The sequence below is a fragment of the Capsella rubella genome, unplaced genomic scaffold, assembly GCF_000375325.1.
Source record: "Capsella rubella cultivar Monte Gargano unplaced genomic scaffold, Caprub1_0 scaffold_3, whole genome shotgun sequence".
NCBI lineage: Eukaryota > Viridiplantae > Streptophyta > Magnoliopsida > Brassicales > Brassicaceae > Capsella > Capsella rubella.
The window spans coordinates 9,162,871-9,182,225 of record NW_006238921.1 but is presented as its reverse complement, the minus strand read 5'-3'; the positions used below and the strand labels follow the sequence as shown (position 1 = coordinate 9,182,225).

At 30.2% G+C, this 19,355-nt stretch overlaps 3 protein-coding genes across 4 annotated transcripts in view; all 3 read left to right on the top strand.

The window, feature by feature from the left end:
• Nucleotides 1-874, top strand: part of LOC17891240 (leucine-rich repeat extensin-like protein 4) — a 2,537-nt gene extending 1,663 nt beyond the window's left edge. Inside the window, exon 2 of the mRNA XM_006300206.2 lies at nucleotides 214-874. Within this exon, the coding sequence (XP_006300268.2) occupies nucleotides 214-378 (165 nt within the window). The 3' untranslated portion in view covers nucleotides 379-874. The remainder of the gene's footprint in view (nucleotides 1-213) is intronic.
• Nucleotides 875-8,633: 7,759 nt separating this feature from the next.
• Nucleotides 8,634-15,392, top strand: LOC17892121 (probable serine incorporator). Of its 2 annotated transcripts, none has more exons than XM_006297733.2 (12): nucleotides 8,634-8,815; nucleotides 11,466-11,862; nucleotides 11,948-12,021; nucleotides 12,128-12,287; nucleotides 12,374-12,398; nucleotides 12,488-12,577; nucleotides 12,659-12,830; nucleotides 12,955-13,028; nucleotides 14,353-14,422; nucleotides 14,512-14,735; nucleotides 14,810-14,883; nucleotides 14,986-15,392. In XM_006297733.2, the coding sequence occupies exons 2-12, from the start codon at nucleotides 11,652-11,654 to the stop codon at nucleotides 15,048-15,050; spliced, it is 1,239 nt and encodes a 412-aa protein (XP_006297795.1). In that variant the 5' UTR covers nucleotides 8,634-8,815; nucleotides 11,466-11,651; the 3' UTR covers nucleotides 15,051-15,392. The 2 variants fall into 2 exon arrangements, with proteins under 2 accessions (XP_006297795.1, XP_023642322.1); XM_023786554.1 differs by lacking the exon at nucleotides 8,634-8,815 and adding an exon at nucleotides 11,209-11,356.
• LOC111831622 (putative G3BP-like protein) lies at nucleotides 13,308-14,340 on the top strand. Its single transcript, XM_023786555.1, has one exon. It carries the CDS (start codon nucleotides 13,568-13,570, stop codon nucleotides 14,078-14,080), a length of 513 nt encoding a protein of 170 aa, XP_023642323.1. The 5' UTR covers nucleotides 13,308-13,567; the 3' UTR covers nucleotides 14,081-14,340.
• Nucleotides 15,393-19,355: the final 3,963 nt, after the last annotated feature.

Here is a 19,355-nt window from a genome sequence, read left to right as displayed (position 1 = left end):
CCCCATCACTCACCTCCTCCTCCACCTTACCACTACAACTCACCCCCACCGCCGCATCACTCCCCACCACCACCAACTTATACATACTCATCCCCACCGCCACCACATTATTCTCCTCCACCACCACCACATTCCCCACCACCGCCTCCACATTACTCACCACCTCCCCCACCTCCATGTATCGAACCACCACCACCTCCTCCTTGCATAGAGTACTCACCTCCTCCTCCACCGACAGTCCATTACAGTTCTCCTCCACCACCACAACCAGTCCATCACAGCTCTCCACCACCACCACCGTCTCCAGAATACGAAGGTCCATTACCGCCTGTCATAGGAGTATCATATGCATCACCACCACCACCACCCTTCTATTGATGATGATTCTTTCAGAGGTAAAAAAAAACACCCCCACCAAAAACGATGTCGTTTCTACTTACTCTATCAAAAATCAAGAAACAAGACTTCGTTCATAGATTATTTTACAGAGATCAAAAAAGAGAAAGAATTTAAGAGAGTGATCAAGATTGTCTAGAAGAAGAAGAAGAAGAAGATTTATTCCGATGAAAATAAGAGAGATTATTATTATAAATTATTATTAGGGTTTCCAGGGGGGGAAAACAAAACAAAAACAAGTTGTTTGTATAGAGGATGATGATAAAAAAAAATCGGAGCAACATCTTCTGCTGCTCCATTTGTTTTTCTTCATTTTGTTGTGTCTCTTTTTTTTTTGGGTCAGATTAATTTTATTTTTATTTTTGTGTTTCTATCTTTCTTTACAAATTCAAGAGTTCCTAATTTCGTAAGTGAAACTCTGTGCTCACATTTTTCTCTATTTTTTTGGGTTTATGTTTTGATCGATCTATCAGAAAGATCTTTAGGCTTTATTATTATTTACATACTTTTGTGTTCTTTGCCACATTGATCGAAATAGAAACACCATAAAACAATAAAAAAGATTCGTGTTGAAGTTTCTAAGAATCTGACTTTATAGAAATAACGAAATTATACAAAAGTCCTCGATCCAATTGTCAAATTGTGCGAAGAAGAAAACAATTGTGTTATTTGAGATATATCTTTTTCTTTTGAGATAAAAGAGAGATTTCTTGACTTTTTCGTAATTCGAATAAAATAATAAATTTTGATAGTGGGGTGTTCACGTGGGAAGGAAATAGACCTTATATTTGGTGGATGTAAAATTCAATTTTTTTTCCTTAAAAGAACTTACTAACCAACTACAAAAATAAATAAACTGATACAACATAAAATTATGACTGTGTGCAGTAAAGTTTTATTAATCTATGTACAAAATTATGACTGTGTACAAAATAAACTTTTTTTTTTTTACCTTAAACATGTTTAACAACCACTGATTAACTCTTTTAAAAAAAAAAAAGTGAGGAATAAAAGAGCCTTGATTAGCGCAAAGATTTGAGAAAAAAGTGTTTAGTAGTATTGACTTGACTTATCTGGTGTACTTGAAACAACCAAACAAAAAATAAATTAAAATTCACATTTCTTTGAATGCTGTGAAATCCTTAATTTGTGGGTCGCTTCATTTCACTTTCTTTTTTCTTTTACTAAATATTTTAAACCTTTTTTCATTTTGTGTTGAAAATTGAAACTACAATATTTTAAAAATAGAAAGAAAAATAAAAATAAAGAAACAAACAGTAGAATCCTTCTGCCGACAGTTCAACGCTTTCATAAATTTTTGACCTTTTTTTGTGTCATCTCTTTTGAGTGGTAAGACAGATTATAGTATATAGATCGAAGTATCGAACACACACACACAAAAAGTATCAGAATCGTACCGGATTTGTGCTAACCGGGATATATATATATATATTGGACAGAAGAACAAATGTTTTTTTCTTTACCCACTAATTACCAAATCGGTCAAGTAATAACAACTAAGTTGCTAGAATGTTATAAGCTGTCCTATGCACTCTCAATTCATTGTAATACAATGCAGTTATTTTTCTAACCAATAATTTAGTTTTGTATATACAGAATGGGAATAATTAAGATTCTTTAATTTTTCTTAATAAACTTAATAATTGAGTCATATGTAATCAGCAATCTAAGGAAAAATAATGGGAGAGAGAGAACATTAACAAGTGTCCTCCTGCATTTGAGGGTTCTTCAGGTTTAGGGTGTCATGTTCGTGTTAGAATATAATTGTATAAGACCAGTGGCAGAGATAGAAAATCGGATCATGAGGGTCAAAAACAAATTATAATAATTAATTATGTTATTAAAAAAATTATAGGAGTCAATTGTGTTATATTACAAGGGTCAATTTGATATTTTTCCTAAAAATACATCAAATTTAAAAAATTCACCAGGATCAATTGACCCTCATACCACTACCTTACCTCCGCCCCTGTATAAGACATCATGGGGACTTCATTTATCTAATTCATAATATTATCCATTACTTTTGTTAGACTTATGGTTAATACACTAAATACACTATTGTGAAATTGATGTTTTATTTTTAGTCATTTTTATAGGTTTAACTTTATATATAGTGCAACTATTGAATTTCTCAAAGATTTCATTTCACCATAGAAGAAACTTAGAAAGTGGACCGACAAAAGGATGATGCTCTCGCCGGAGTGAGTGGAAGCTGACAAACTCCTTTTGTTTATTCTTTGTTTCTTCGCATTTGATTTATCATTATTTACCTAAATTAGTAGTATATTTTTTTTACTCATTTCTCATATCACTTTTAAAATTTAATGGATCTGTCAAAAAATATAATTGTACTATATAAATATATAGTAGTATATATTTGGAACATGAAACTATGTTCATCTAAAATGTTAGAATTCGTTGGAACTTATTGCTCTTTAGTACTCTTGAAACTTGCAAGTCAGATTTTCAATCCAATAACTTTTTTTTTGTTTTCTTTTCTTGTTTTTCATATTTGTGTACTTGGAATTTTCTTGGTCAAAGAGATATTTAAGACTTTGGCAAAAAAATTTGAAAGAAATTGTGAAAAATTTATAATTTTACGCGTATGTGAAGTGTTTAAGAGATTATCAGGTCAGCGGATACAAATCAAACAAAATATTTAAGACTTCAAGAAAATATGTTACGAATTCAAGAAATATTTAATATTTAAATGTTTTTGGTATAAAAAAGTTATAATTATTTTCCATTTTAAATTGACTGTTACAAATTATACAAATTTGAAGTAGAATAAAATAACTACATGGAGTAGATAATCTTCATTTTTGAAGTACTATATTCTAGAGTTAAAATAGAGCACTACTAATAGGTTTTGGAAAATGTTATGTTAGAAATTGTTTGCCCAAAAAAAAAAAGGAAAATGTTTTGTTAGAAAAATCCAAATATGTCAATTTGGGAGTAGACATTGGCCAAATTAGTTTCCAGTCTTGTTTGGTCGTTTTTTTTTGTTTTTATAATTTATCATCATTCAAATGTAAAAACTAAAATACTATAGTTGGTGACTTGATGATAAGTACATCAAAATATTTTTAAACTATTAGATTAAAGAAAAGTAATTTTTTTCATTTAAAAAAACAAGAATAATAATACTATAACTTTTACTTATTAACAAAATTGGGGTGATTTAAAAGTAGACCGTATTTAAGTAAATGATTAAGAAAGTTGCACAGTTTAAGCATACACCCCCATGTGCTTTGTAGTTATGGGCATATACTTAATAAGGATTTCTCTGTCTGGTGCGTGAGGATAGTAGTAATTAGAAAAAGTGTGATTAGATGACGTAAATAATTACTTTTATATTTATAGAAAGTTTCTCCAAATACATATTTACTTTTCTAATGCTAAAATACTTTATCCATTTTAAGTAATTAACTCCACTATTTTAATAAATCATTGTCAAACAAAATTTTTGTTAGTTAAACTTGATGGGTAACATATTACATAATTGCAAAAATAACATAAAAGAAATTTTAGTTGCAGAATATAAATTTGTAAATTGAAATATCGCGGAATAATAACAAAATTGTGCGATTTAATATATTTGCGAAATCATAGAATTTATTTTTTAATTCTAATATAAACTTATACATAATAAGCAAATAATATTTACATAAATTTCAATAATATCTTAAGTACAATTTGTAATATGAAAAATTATTAAAATTTTGTTAAAATTGGGAATATTTTAATTGAACAAGTCAATTTGTTGTATAACTGGATTAGCCCAAATAAAACCTAAATCACATTTAAATAAACCCATTTTACATAGTATACAATTATAGCCCAAACACAAATAGTATATAGTTCGTTTGGCTCATTTGATTGATGGTCTTCTTACATTTGGTACTTTTGTTTGATTTCAATCGTCAGCTCTCCACCCAAAACCAGAGCTTGGATCAGACACAATGTGATTTAGGTTTGCATGTCAGCACAATACAAACCATGCCATAATACATGTGCAGTGCATTGATTAAAAACAATGGACCTTGGATCAGAAATCAAACCTTTCTACTAATGGACATGGAGATAAACGAAATTTCAAACTCTAGTCATCTTACTAGATTCATACCCATCACATTAGGCCCAATTTGGATATGTTCCAATTGTCATAATTGGATCATTGGCCCATAAACAAAGTCTAGTGTTTCTATTTCAATAAATTGGTGAGAATGGAAGCATTTAGAATCTTGTACATTATGTGAAACTCTATCAATTATGAAGAAGTGTGTCATCCGATTTTTATGGACCAACCAAACTAAACTAAACTCAAATCTTGATGAAACATCCTTAAACTAAGTTTTAGGATTTTAAACATGTCCTAACTCATTTCTTGACTGTTGAAAAGTTCCTCAAAAAGAATCTGAGACATCCCTATAACTATATATGTGTATCTAATATGTTCATATGATTATATGTATAGAGAAGTATGAATCGCATGAGAAGTGGTATACTCAAAAGTCAAAACTCATGGATGGGGATGCATAAAGCAAAGCAAAAGAAGTTGAATTCAGACATAAACACAAAACAAAGAAGCATGCGAATCTTTGTTCCTTTTTGACTTTGTATGTGTAATCCTCTTTGAGTTTCTGATTCCCAAGTTTCCCCACCATATACAAAAAATCACCATCATAACCTTTTGCACGTTCCATCATGCACTATTCAGTATTCACTAGTAAAATTGTTATAATTCCTATTAATAAACGATGAATTAAGCCATTAATCTTTCCAATATTAAGCAAGATATGATCTTATTCATAAGTGAACACACTCCACAAAAGATTTATCTCTCTTTTAAAGAAAAAAAAAACTTTGATATTTCTCCACCAGTTGATAAAGATTCGATGTCACTACAACAAAACATATGATGTTCACAAAAAAAAAAAAAAAAATTTGGTTGTGTAAAAAATTTAAAATTGTGAGAGTCATCCACGATAACCATACATACATGAACAAGAATATTCATCTTTACTTGATTTTATTTATTGTGATAAGTATGAACCGTTCAATGAAGAACCTTGTCGTTAAGACTTGAGAAGGACTCACGTGGACGCCAATGCCTGCTGAAACTTATATTTTTGCATCACGCAATTTTGTTTACTCTAAAATAATAAAAACTATTGGCGTAGACGAAAAACCTTGTCAAAAAATAAATTACAAATATTCAAAAAAAAAAAAAATCTAAAACAAAGTAATTGATTAAATAACAAGAGAAAAAAAAAAAACAAGAACAAGTGGGTGATGCATAATGATCCATCTTATTAAGTGTGGTAGGAAAAAAAGCACCCACAACTACACTATTAAGCTGTCTTGTCGGGTCCTTAAGGTTTCATATTCTATTTTATCGAATTTGTATGGACATCTTTTTTTTTGCAAATTATGAAATGTTTGATTCGTTGACCTCCACAAATGATTTTTATTAGTTTGTCTCTAGTTTGATTAATGAGTGTATACACTAATGATATAGCTTTCTTCTAATAGTTTCATTTTAGGATAATGTGACTCATGTGAGCTACTTATGAGGGTTTTACAAATTTTCAATTTGTAAATGATTACAATGTTCATTACCGTTAGATTAACCTTAGTTTGTTACACTTAATTACCCAATAATCTTACGTTATGTAACAAAATAATAATGAGTATTCGTTATTATTTCATTGAACTTAAAAGTTGGTGAAACTCCAAAAGATATGCACTACATTTTACGCAAAATCGACGTCAGTGCCAGATTTTGTAACCTTTGAGGTGAGTTTCCGACTTGGATACATTATTCTCAATCTCAATGCTTCATGATGTGTGTATCTTGTAGTATATATTATTATATAGTTTTAACAAAAGTTAAATTTATAATTTCTCCACATATGAGACAAATACTTAAACTCATGAAGTTGCGTAGTCTCTTTAGCCTTTTTCTCCTAGTTTGTTTGTTTGTTTTATGTATTTTTCTCAAGCATGCTTTGCTTTGGAGTATATGAGTTTCCAACGTGATTCTTAGAAGGCTTCACTATTATTATTTTAAGTATTTTTGCAGATTAATTATTAAAAATGTTATTGGTTTTACACTCACATAATGTATTTGATATGCCAACATAACACCTTAATTTGTATTATACCTACGTTTCGATTATGGTACGTACGTACGATTCCAGTGTCCTTTCGAACCAAAAAGCTCGATTAAAGAAACAATGATTCATTTCACCATTTGTGTGTTACTAGCTAGCTATAATTTATGATTCTGACTTTAAAGTATAGTGTAGTTAATTAATAGATTTTTATAAGATTACGCAAAATGAGAATGTTCATGTTCCTCAGCTTCTTTTAATTATAAAGAAAGTACCAGTTTCGAGCCTTTTTGATTTGCTTGGGCATCAGTATCAGTGTCATTGAAACTTTATACGTTTATGATAACATTTAAAAAGTCGACAACTAGGATTATTAAAGTTATCAAAATTTTGAGATTGATATTATTCTAGTGTGATTTTATCTTGGTTAGAGAAAGTTTTTTTTGATATTACTGTTAATAGTTCGAAAACAACCAAACAATGAAACAATTTGCCAAATGATTTGTCATCGAAGAAAAAAAATATTATGAAATTCAAGTAATTATTATGTCCCAATAATAAATTACACTTTCCATTGTTCACTAAAATAGATGCTCCTTTTCATTCGTTTTCAATAAAATATTTATATTGCATTTTATGTGCAAAATTTATATAACCATATTAATATTTAATTTGTTAAAGTTATAATAAATGAAACAACTAATAACTAATTATAAATCTTAGAAGTTGTAATTAGTTTTAAATATTTTTGTAAAGTTTAAAACAACAATTGTACGAGGCTATGGATTATAATTCAAAATTATTAGAAAAATGAGATTGTATGTACATGTTCACATCTTATTTGTGTTATTATTTTCTCAGTGGCAACGTGCCTTCTTGTTTTTGATGTTGTATTATAGTTTGGGATTACTGGCGTCTTTTAACTTCCAATTCTGAATTTACAGTCGGATGAAATTTCCATTAATCCATTCCATCATATGATCTTTTTAGTGTTTTAATTTTTTTTTTGTACTTAGTATTGGGATGATTCCTTAATCAGTGTAGTCCCTTTCATCACTTAAATGGAAAACTAAAATCTTTGCAAAAACAAAAAAGATTATAATTCAAAGTTCATATAAAATGAGATTGTATGTTCACATTCTATTTGTGTCACTATGTCCGGTTAGAAAGCTTATTTCGCCCATAGTTATATAAAAAAGTAGTATGATAATCATTTTCTGAGTAGTAACTATATCAAATTTAATAAATGTTATCTTTGGAAATGAATGAGAGATATTTTTGAAAATAAATATATAAAAATGGACATTTCTCAAAAAATATTTTTTTAAATACCCAAATTCTTTTCGAATAAATACCTTTATATATCCTTTTGTTTGACCCTTATCAAAATTACAGAAGAATTTAGGAATTGAACTTACCTATGTTGATTTTCTTATTCTGTAATTGTTTGTTATTATATTTGTATAGTCTAAAATACACAAAATTTTACTACTATGAAACGGTATGATTGTATTTATATACACTAATAATTACAACTTTCATTCTATCACACACCACAGCTAATTAAGAAACAAATCAAGCTACAAGGCAATAAATGATCACAAGAGCAAGCACGTTCATGTATTGTGGCAAATTAATTGTCTGGTCAAAACTTTTTAATACAATTACTACTATTTAAGTCTAATGGCATGTTTATCCATTGTAAACAAAAGTGTATAATAATCTTTATTTGCTTAAATTCTTCTGTATTGTATACTGGCAAATGTTAGACATGGTAAAGTTTAGTATTATTATTTTTAGTCAAATTTGTGATTTGTATATACCCTTAAAATTATAAATTACTTTCTTTGATATATATAATTATCATATATTTTTGTGGTTTATAAAAAAATGTTTTTTTTGTTTTATTGAAAAAAAAGATCTTCACAAAAATTTAAAGCATTGTTTAATAATATATAAATATATAAAGTTTGTATATATAAGTATAAGTACTGTTTTCTTAAAGCAAAAGCTCTGATCATAAAAACCTGAAAGTACTTATTCTCTTTTCGTTTTCACATTTCTCTCCTTCTCTATCTTCTTCTTCTTCTTCTTCTTCTTCTTCTTCTTCTTCTTCTTCTTCTTCTTCTTCTTCTTCTTCTTCTTCTTCTTCTTTGGTTTCACATTTTCAAGAAGCTTGTGGAGGTTAAAACAACAACAGCACAACATTCTCTATTCCATCTCCAGATCCAATCTTGCTTTCACAGATTCAAGAATCAAGACACTAACAAAATTCACAGGTTCTTTCTCTTTCTCGTCTTCTCTTCTTTGTTCTTGGTTCTTGTCTTTTCGGATCTTTGAGTCTTGAAAAACACATGTTTGTGCTTGTTATGGATTATGAATGTGTCTTGGGTGTAAAATATGTGATTAGCTCTTTCCGTCGCCGGGAAAGTCACCGGAAAATAGGCCGGAGCTAGCCATTTATAGGTCCAACACTTAGCAAAGTTGTGGAACATTAAGGGACCACTCGTTCCACACTTTTTTCTTCTTTTTCGTCTCTTTGCTTAGCTTTCTGCTAATTATCTCACTTTCCCAACAAGATTAGCCGTAAAAAATCTTTTAATATAATTATGAATATCATAATCTTAAACGTTTAATTTTGACCTTCTTTGTCAAAGTTTAATAAGTTGTTAGGAAATTTGAGTTAGTCAAAATTTAGTATTGTTTCTTGAAAAAAAAACATATGTAATTAAGTATTGTTTTACGTTTTGGTTCTGACCTTTTTTATTTTGTTCAAAGCAAGTCGTTAAGAAGTTAAGGTTTTGCGTTAGTCATTAGTATTGATTCTTTGAAAAGCAGATGCAATTTAAGTATTGTTTAATTTTTCTTGTTTTGCAAATTAACTCAATTTCTGCGGCTTAAATCAACTAATTTTTGTCTTCGTTGAGTCAAAAGAGAACACACACACACACACAAATTATTCAACTTATGTTGGCTCCCCAATTTGTTGTGTGGAGTCAATGAAAACACACTCAACTATTTGTTTTTTAAACGAACAAAACTTTACGATATTGTACGTATGCTTGACTCTATGGTGTTATTATGGTTTACTAGTCAAACTAATGGTGCAATATTGGTTTAGATGTCGGTTATTTCGGGTTTGTTTTCCAATTTATGTAAAATGAAAACGATTTTAACTCCCAAAATAAAACTTTATTGGTTTTCAAACAATTGTCTTTAATTTGTAACACGAAAATATTTGATGAGGTATCCATATGATGGCTTAGATGTTAAATTATCTTAATAAATAAATACTTTGGTTATCTATATATGACAGACAAATTCTTATTTCCGAGTATCTAAACATTCTGATCTACCACCTAGACTACAAATACCAATACCACCACATCTTCACATGCTACCTCTATCTTAGGGTCAAATTTACCATTATGCTATATTCTCTCTATCTATCAGAATTATATATTATGTATTTCATAATGGCAAAGGCCATGAGCTCATTAGTCATATTACTCCTAAGTGTCTGTCTATATGAACGTGGAAACGTGAGAATGATCAGTAGATCTAGAACACAGTTATACAGCCTAATTTTATGCAAAGGTATTAGGAAAATATTTTGAACTTTTCTCAAACATAACAATATATAAACACGAAGGATTTTAGTTTATTTTTTTCCAAAAAAAAAAAGAATTGTTTACTAACTAAAATATTAGAACCATAAGATATTTTAAATCTACAACTCTTGTTTTTTTTTTTTTTTAACTGATTAAAAAACTCATATTTAGATATACCACGAACTGATCATCCACTATCCCCTCACGAGTCTATGCCATTAGAACTTCCACTTGTGATGGATCTCTAGGCCTTGAATTGTTAAATGGCCATCGATTAGATCATATATATTACATATGGGAACATTGGAAAGTAAAGAAAGTATATAAATACTAAAAAATCTCAACAAAAAAAGAAAATTTTGAAGATTCTTTAACAAAAAAAGAAAATTTCAAAGATTTGATAAATATATGTTATCCAATATCGTAGATGACATTATTCTTTATTAGCCCACTTCTTTTTTTTTCTTTTCAACTAGTCTTAGTGCCTTAGTGGCATGTGTCTCCACTCTATTAAGTGGACCAATATAATCCCTAGAAAAGAGCATCTGATGTTGCTGCTTAGGCTTAGCATTACCACTTCATCTTCGTAAGATTCGTCTCCCCAATTTTGTATTCGTACCAACACGTTTCGTTTTTCAAGTCCAAATTGTTTTCAAAGATCTAATTCTATTTTTCTAGTTTTCTCTTTTGATCTCTTAAACTTTAGTTTCCTTATCAAATAAAGTTGTGCTTCTTTGTTTATCCACGCCTCTCCATTATAGTTACAACACAAAAGGTTCTTTGTCAAATCTTGACTTTAGGAGTTTTAAGTCTTAAGATTTTTTTGTAGCTTGATTTTTAAGTTTGGTATGTTTGTCTTTATCATTCACATGGTTAAGGTTTAAAGTTGTAGTCTCGGATTAAAATGAGCCATCTATTGTGGATTCTCGTTGACGCTTATAAAAAGTTGCCTTTTTAGTTTTTAGGGTAAGGGTTTACTTGCACTATACGTATTCTCTGTTTTTATGTTCGGCTGAAAGACAAAACAAATGAGATAGATAGCTTTCTGTTGCGAAACGGGTTCTGTGTGTTTTTTTTTTGTTTTTTTTTGTGAATACACCACAAATGTTTCTCATGTAAAACATGATTTTTGTGGACTTTAAATCTACAAAAATTTCAATCTCCACCGTTTCTTGAATAGATTTTGTATGTGTTCCTCTCTTTGTTTTGGTAACGGAATCGGATTCTTATCTTTTGCTTCCTTCTTATGTCTTCTTCGTTCTGTTCTTGCCGACTCTGTTTTTGCAAATGCTTGATTTTTCATTGTTTATTTTCGTAGGTTTTGATCTGAAGAACGAAATCTCTCGGAGAAGGACAAGGACAAGCTTGTCGCTCCTGTTTTGCCTTTATTTGGTTTCTGGTGCAAGATCTTCTCATGGTATGAGATTAAGAAGTGATATGTTTCTTGAATCTATCGATCTTCTAATGTCATGAAGAGGAGAGATTCTGGTAAGTTTAAGGAGTTATGGAGACCGGTACAAGCGTTAGCAACAACAATGATAGAAGTATAAACGATAGCTATGAAGCAATCAAGAATGGATCATGGTTTAATCAGTTCCGCAATGGCTGCAATCCATGGATGGCTAGATATGTATATGGTCTTATCTTCCTCATCTCGAATCTACTAGCTTGGGGTGCTCGTGATTATGGTCGGCGTGCCTTAAGAGAAGTAACAAGTATGTGCCATTCTTGGATCATGTTTCTTTATAAACTTACAGTACTTGTTCATTAATGTACTTATAAGTTTTGATCATATTGCAGTATTTAAGAACTGTAAAGGTGGAGAAAACTGTTTGGGGACAGAAGGAGTCTTGAGGGTTAGCTTGGGATGTTTTGTATCCTTTCTTGATTCAGTCTTTGCATACTCATTTCAAGCGTTTTAGGGTTTATATTAGGTCACTTAATCAGAAACTGTTTTGACCTTGACCATTAAATCTTCAGTTGTTCTACTTTGTTATGTTTCTTTCAACACTTGGCACGTCGAAAACGCATTCTTCAAGAGATAGATGGCATTCTGGATGGTGGTTTGTTAAACTCATCTTGTGGCCTGCTTTAACCATCATCCCCTTCTTGCTTCCTTCTTCCATTATTCACCTTTACGGTAAGGCTTGATGACAACAATACTCTTTCGAAAATTCGATTGGCGCGACGACTAACATCTTTTTTTCTTTTGGTTTGATTTTGCAGGAGAGATAGCCCATTTTGGTGCAGGGTAAGACTTTGATTGATCAGTCCAACTTTACAATGTATATACTAAATGAAAAAAATCTCATATCTAATGTTGTTGTTGTTTCTTTACAGGGTATTTCTCTTAATACAACTAATTAGTGTGATCAGTTTCATTCAATGGCTTAACGAATGCTATCAGTCTCAAAAAGATACAGAAAAATGGTTAGAGTTATTTTCAATATTTGATTCACATATAATCTTCAATTTAGTACTAATCAAGAAAACACATTTTTATGTTTGTAGCCGTGTCTATGTGATGCTACTAGCAACTACATCATACACAGTGTGTATAGTAGGAGTGATTTTGATGTACGTTTGGTATGCTCCTGATGCTTCATGTCTTCTCAATATATTCTTTATAACTTGGACTTTGTTCCTCATCCAACTCATGACAAGCATAGCTCTCCATCCTAAAGTAAGTCTTTGTTTTTTTTGTATCCACTACTAATTAATCCTATTTCATGTGATTGTGTCTTTTTTTTTTGTTTAGATGTTTGGAGTTATTAAAGGTTTGTTTGTGCTTTTGACAATACCAATAGGTGAATGCTGGATACTTGACTCCAGCTCTTATGGGACTCTATGTTGTTTTTGTATGCTGGTGCGCTATTCGAAGGCATGTTTATGTTTCCTACCATCTCTGTTTTTTTTTTTCATAATGTCTGAAAACCGATAATCCGGTTAAATCAGATTAAAATCCAGATACAACCAACAAACCGGTTGGTTGATCCGGCCGGTTAGTAGTCAAATGAAATAAAATCAATAATAAATAAAAAATCAACCAAATAATTTTAGTAAAAATCATTTATTTCTCTGTTTTGCAAAGTTTGGCTTTTGAGATTTAAAAAAAAATATATATATCAATTATTTGTCATTTTTACATCATCTTTAAAACTTTGATATAATAATTTATAATCTGAGGATAAAATAATTTAATTTTATTTATTTTGTGGTTTAGATAACTTCTCTTAAGTTATTATGGTTTAGGAATTAGGAGTTAGTAAGTACTAGTCGAGTATGATTAGGAAATTTAGTTGGTTTGGGTGTCCTTAGCCACTATATATATGGTGGAGGAGATAGGTCAAGAACCATTCATCATCATCGTCCTGCTTTGTTTTCAAAGCATACTATCGTCAGATCTCAGCCACTGGAGACATGTCAGAGACCAACACTAACGCAGAGATTGCTACCATGTCCTTTGTGAAGCAATACTATCACATCCTCAACGAAGAACCTCACTATCTTCATATCTTTTACAATGAGCCATGTCTGTTTAACCGTCCTGATCCTGCCACCCATGTCAAGAAAACGTTTTGGACCAAGAAAGAAGTGAAAGATGAGTTTCTGGCTACGCGATACGAAGATTACAAGGCTGAGATTGAAACCTCACTTGGTATACCATATCCTATGGAGGATGGTCGTGTGATTGTGTTTGTCAATGGATACTTGACTAGGAAGAAAGATAACGTGAGGAGGAAGTTTACGCAAACGTTTCTCCTGGCTCAGCAAACCGAAGGCTTAAGTATCCTTAACGATACTTTCAGGTTCAAAGAGATGCAGACACAGATGCCAACTCCTCACGAACCAGCAGCAACAGAGAGCCAAGCTTCCCTTAGTAAGAAAGCTTCAAGCAAAGGGGGAGATGATGATGAATGGTTATGTGTCTAAGAATTAGGGTTCTAGGATATTAGGAATCAAATCGAAAGATATGTAGGTTCCTATTCTAGTGTTTTCATAGAGATTTGTCTTTGGTTTATAGTAAATTTCATTGTCTCAGCTGCTGAAAAACTTTTATAAAAGGTTAAATTACAATTCTAAAAAATTTCCATATTATATTTTAAACCTAAACAAAGTTTTTTTTTTTTTTTAACTATACAAGTAAATAAGAAGCTTGAACTAGTAATGAAGCTGTAATGTTTCATTTATGTTGTGTCCTGTAGTGAACCAGTGGGAGAAAGTTGCAATAGAAAAGCAGCAGCTTCGAACAGAACAGATTGGCTTACCATAATTGTAAACTCTCTTAACCTCTCCAACACTCTTCTTTGTTTTTGTTTCATCCAAGAGTACATATGCTGATTTTGATGAGTAACATTGTGCAGAGCTTTATGGTTGCACTACTTTCAATGGTTATCGCGACGTTTTCAACAGGAATAGATTCTCAATGTTTCCAGTTCAAGAAAAATGGGAAAGATCAAGAAGAAGAAGAGGAAAGGGAAGATAGTGTTCCATATGGATATGGATTCTTCCATTTTGTGTTTGCCACAGGAGCAATGTACATAGCTATGTTACTCATTGGATGGAACACTCATCACCCTATGAAAAAGTAAGAATTTGTAGTCTTCACTCTCAGCTTGAAGCTTGAAACTTCAACTCATACTTTTTTTTTGTTCTCCTTAGGTGGACGATTGATGTGGGATGGACAAGTACTTGGGTAAGAGTTGTGAACGAGTGGCTTGCTGCTTGCGTGTACAGTAAGTCATTACAAAATCTTGAATGCTTCATCCTTAACACTTTGAGATATTGTGAGACACAGTTTTGTAATGTTTTTGTTTATGGAATGTTGTGATATATAGTTTGGATGTTGGTGTCTCCACTCATACTAAAGAGCAGAAGACAAACGACAAATGGGACGACGTAAGAGATAAAAGTGATTTTTGTGAAACGACCAACAAGTATTGTCGTTTTGGATCTCTTCTCTCTGCATGTGGGATAGATATAACTAAACCACTTTTTTTCACCTACGACCAAGATAGATGTTGAGGTGGCAACTCAAACATGTTCTCATGGGTTTGGTGGGGAAAATAGTATTAGACGATTAGACTGGAGACTTGTCGGGACAGCAAAAATCTTTGTAAGTAGATTGTTCTAGGAAGGTTGATTACGAAAATAGTTATGATTATTATTTTACCATCTCATTTGTGACGGCCTTAAACCATAGACCTTGTCCATATGATGGTTTGCACACAAAATTACACATGCATATGTCAAAATTGTAAAGCAAAGCCAATTGATCAAAGCATGCAACATTTATACAAAATAGTTGAAAGACTCTTTTTATCATTCATCGAACAAATGATCCTAAAAAGAAAATAAACAGCAAAAAGGGGTACGTACGTAACGTGGATACTCACTATGAACGATGCCTCAATTCTCCAAAACACATATAGGAAGACAATTCTCCAAAACACATCTAGGAAGAAACCAATTTTCACTTTTAACAAGAATCTTTATGGTCCCAATATATATACTTTCACAAAACAATAACGTTCTTAAGATTATCTCAAAGGCACGGACGGGGAAATAAGAGTATACATAACACCAATAAATTAAGGGATTCTTACGGATTTCGCCATTTTTGCTAAAATTGTATGAATTTTTCATTTTTGCTAAAATTTTATGAATTTAAATTTTTGAATTTTTAAAAATATTCATTTTTTGGGGTAAAGGACATACTTTATAGTAAATACTAAATTCTAAACATAACGAGTAAAACGCGTGTTTAATCACATTTTTAATCTGAAAATTATAAATCCATAAGATTTTACCAAAAAATGATAAAATCGAAAATTTGGTAAAAAAAAAATGGCAAATTCATAATTGTTTCGTAAATTAATATTACATCAACGCAACAAGGATAAAATGGCACCTAGTTAACAACATAACGTTTAGTTTCATATTCAAAAATCGTGAAGCCATCAAATCTTTCGCATATTTTTACAAAGTTATTATCGTTCTTTTATCACACAAAAAAAAAAACATCAAAGCATATAGTATTTTTTAACAAAAGTAAAAAACAGAGATGTGTTTTGTTTTCTGCCTAATCTATAACGTCTTTATATGCAATGCAAATTGCAACGTGTAGAATATATTATAATTTAGAATACACTTTACAAATTGTCTCATAATAGTATATAATTTTCTCCGATATGGTCAGTCAATTGTTCGATAAATTAGAAACCAACAAAAGGGGAAGGGCAGGGCGGTGGATGCATCTTGAAGTTGTTCTTAAAACGTTCCCTCAAATTCGACCACACACACACAGACACCAGACAAAGCCAAAGTAAAGCTGAAGCCTTCCCATGTTATTACGTTCTTCTTCTCTTCCCTTTATACTACTAAAATAGAAAATTACTAGAATATATAAGTGTTAATTACTCCATAAGGAATTTTTTAATGGCACTTTTGGTTTTGCCATTTCCGGTAAAATCTTATAGATTTGCCATTTTTCAAGTTAAAAAAAAAGTGATTAAACATTCGTTTTACTCATTATGTTTGGGTTTAGTCGGTTATAATTGTCTTTAGAGTTTAGTATTTATGATAAGATACGTCTTTTAGTAAAAAAAAAATTTGAAATATAAACATTTTTAAAAGTTCAAAGTTGGCAAATCCATAAAATTTTAGCAAAAAAATGGCACATTCGTAAAATTTGCTCTAAGAAATGGTAAAATCCGTAAGAATCCCAAATATAGAATGTTGCATATTATAGAAATTACATATTTAAATTACATGTTTCTTTTTGGTGTTTTCTAGCATAATTTTTTTTATATATTGGAAATGATATTAGATTTTTCTATATTAATTTGGTTCACCAACATGTATCTTTCAGTGGACCTACCCGAAATGTGGTAAGTCCTTAGTCCAACGTAGTCAAGTCATAGTATGCATTGATTTTTTTTCCTGTGAGAGCAGTAAACTAAAAGTAAGAGAAGAGACAGAACACAAGCAAGATACATTAGAAATGGCCGTAAAGTAGAAAGTGAGTGTAGTCACTCAGCTATAGTGTTGTTCAAATATGGTCCATATGCAGTGATTTGTTTCTCTGACTTTACAATGCGACCCCCACGTAGTCATATTAGTATATATATATAATTAATTTTCTTGTCGATCCAAAATATGAAAATTGAAACTGTAAATTCTTCAAACTATACATATAGTCATATTCACTTATAGAGTCATTGGTCCCTGGATTAAGACATCCGACATCATATAGGCGTATTGCCCCTATGTCTTCTCAAACATAACATTTGTGTGTGTTTTGTTTTTCTAAGCTAAAATGTCTTTATGTTTGAGATCGCTTTCTCCGAACTTAATGATCATCAAGGTAGCTATGTCTATGTGTGGCTCAAACTTTATCTCCATTCTCTCGTGTTTCAGATATGTTTAAAATAAAAAATATTCAGATTTTTTTTTCCTTTTTTATATATAAAACTCGATAAAAAAATATTTTTATTTTTAACATCTACAACAATTTGAGTTTTAATCCGTAATAGTTTAAGAAATTTTCAACAGTTTAAGATTAAAATGGTTGACTCTTGAAAATTAGCTAAAGCTATTTGAAAACGGTGTTGTTTGCTCCCCCAGTAAACACTTCTGTGATCTCACCCTCATGATATAATTTGTCTTGGGGAGAAGATGACTAGAATAAAGGAAACTATGGGTAGTTGTTCGAGACCAACTCGCTAACCAAAATGCGAGTTCGTTCACTACCGCTACCTTTATGAGATATAAGGTGTTGCTTTTCCTATTTGATTTGTTTTGGAATGGAAATGTTCTAGAATTCAAATTCTGCAAACTAAAATAGAAACTAATTAGTAAAAGATACTATTTGGAGGCAGTTTGGGGAATGAAGCAACTAGTATTTTACTTAGTTTCTCCATTTTGTCCAGAGTTTGTCCAAAATTAAGTAAACCCCTCTTAAGATAGTGTCTTCTATATGTGGTTAAAGGGAATATCAAACCAAAATAGTTAATTATGATATCTATTATTGAACAAAATTTGGTTTTTTATTCTCATTTTGTGTTTAGGGGCTTAGCTTTTCGTATTAAACAAGACTACATCAAGCATGTTTAAATGATTGGAAACGAAATATGAGAATAATCATCAAACTGTGAAAAAATAATCAATTAAATAAATTGATAGATTTATACTTAATGAATAGAATTTTGGTTTTGATTGATAACTTTGTATCCTTGTATTATATGGAACTAGTATAGTACCCGTCCAATGGCGGGTTATCTTTATTTAAAATTAAATTAAAATAAAAATTAATTATAACTTATAAAAAAATAATTCTAATTTTTTTTTGAAAAATAAGAGAAATTAATTTTAATTCGGAAAGAGGTTTTATTTGGTTTGAACTATCAAATAAACGTGTACATATATATATATATATATCTCTTAAAATTTGTTATTAAACGTTAATTATAAAAATCTAGTAATGTCAAACTAACAATCACCAAAACATTTGGGAGCTATTTGAGAGCTATTCACCATTACTCATAATATTGCTAAAATATTTTATAAAATCTTAATTTAGCAATTATCCTCTAAAACATGATTATACCATTTTTGTAAAAATTGTTATTTCTTAACTTTCAATTTTTCACAAAATCATTCTCAGACTATGAAAATTAATTAATTATTATTTAATATGATGGTAAAGTTCTTTCAAATTAACATCAATCTAAAATATGATGTTAAATATAAATATAGTCATTTGTAAATAAATTCATATAAACAACGCAAATAAATATAAAGATTCTAAAATAAATTATAGCATTATTGAGGAAAACATTAAAAAAAATCTTTCAAATACGAATTATAAAAAACTACATATTTTCTTTAAAAATATTTTAAAATTACTATATTACTATTTATATTGAACTTTGTTATCTTTAATTTAAGCTAAAAAAAAATATTTTCGAAAATATTTTATTCACCCTTATGTTTTAGACAATGAAATTGCTCAATGCATAATACATTCATACATAAATTAAAAATTAAACAAATATAACATATTATAAAATAAAATCATGAATAAAATTATGTATTTAGTTAAATTCAAAATCTAATTTATTTGTAAACTGTAAATCATAATTCTCCTTTATGAACCCAAACTGAGAAATAACCTTGTTTAATTGTTAAACCTAAATCTCACCTTCTT

Bases quoted from the DNA above. Each gene is read 5' to 3' on its own strand.
- LOC111831622 (XM_023786555.1), top strand. From the start codon at position 13,568: ATGTCAGAGACCAACACTAACGCAGAGATTGCTACCATGTCCTTTGTG.
- LOC17892121 (XM_006297733.2), top strand. From the start codon at position 11,652: ATGGAGACCGGTACAAGCGTTAGCAACAACAATGATAGAAGTATAAAC. The intron at 12,022-12,127 runs GTATCCTTTCTT...TTAAATCTTCAG, and splicing joins GGGTTAGCTTGGGATGTTTT to TTGTTCTACTTTGTTATGTT. The intron at 12,288-12,373 runs GTAAGGCTTGAT...TTGATTTTGCAG, and splicing joins TTCCATTATTCACCTTTACG to GAGAGATAGCCCATTTTGGT.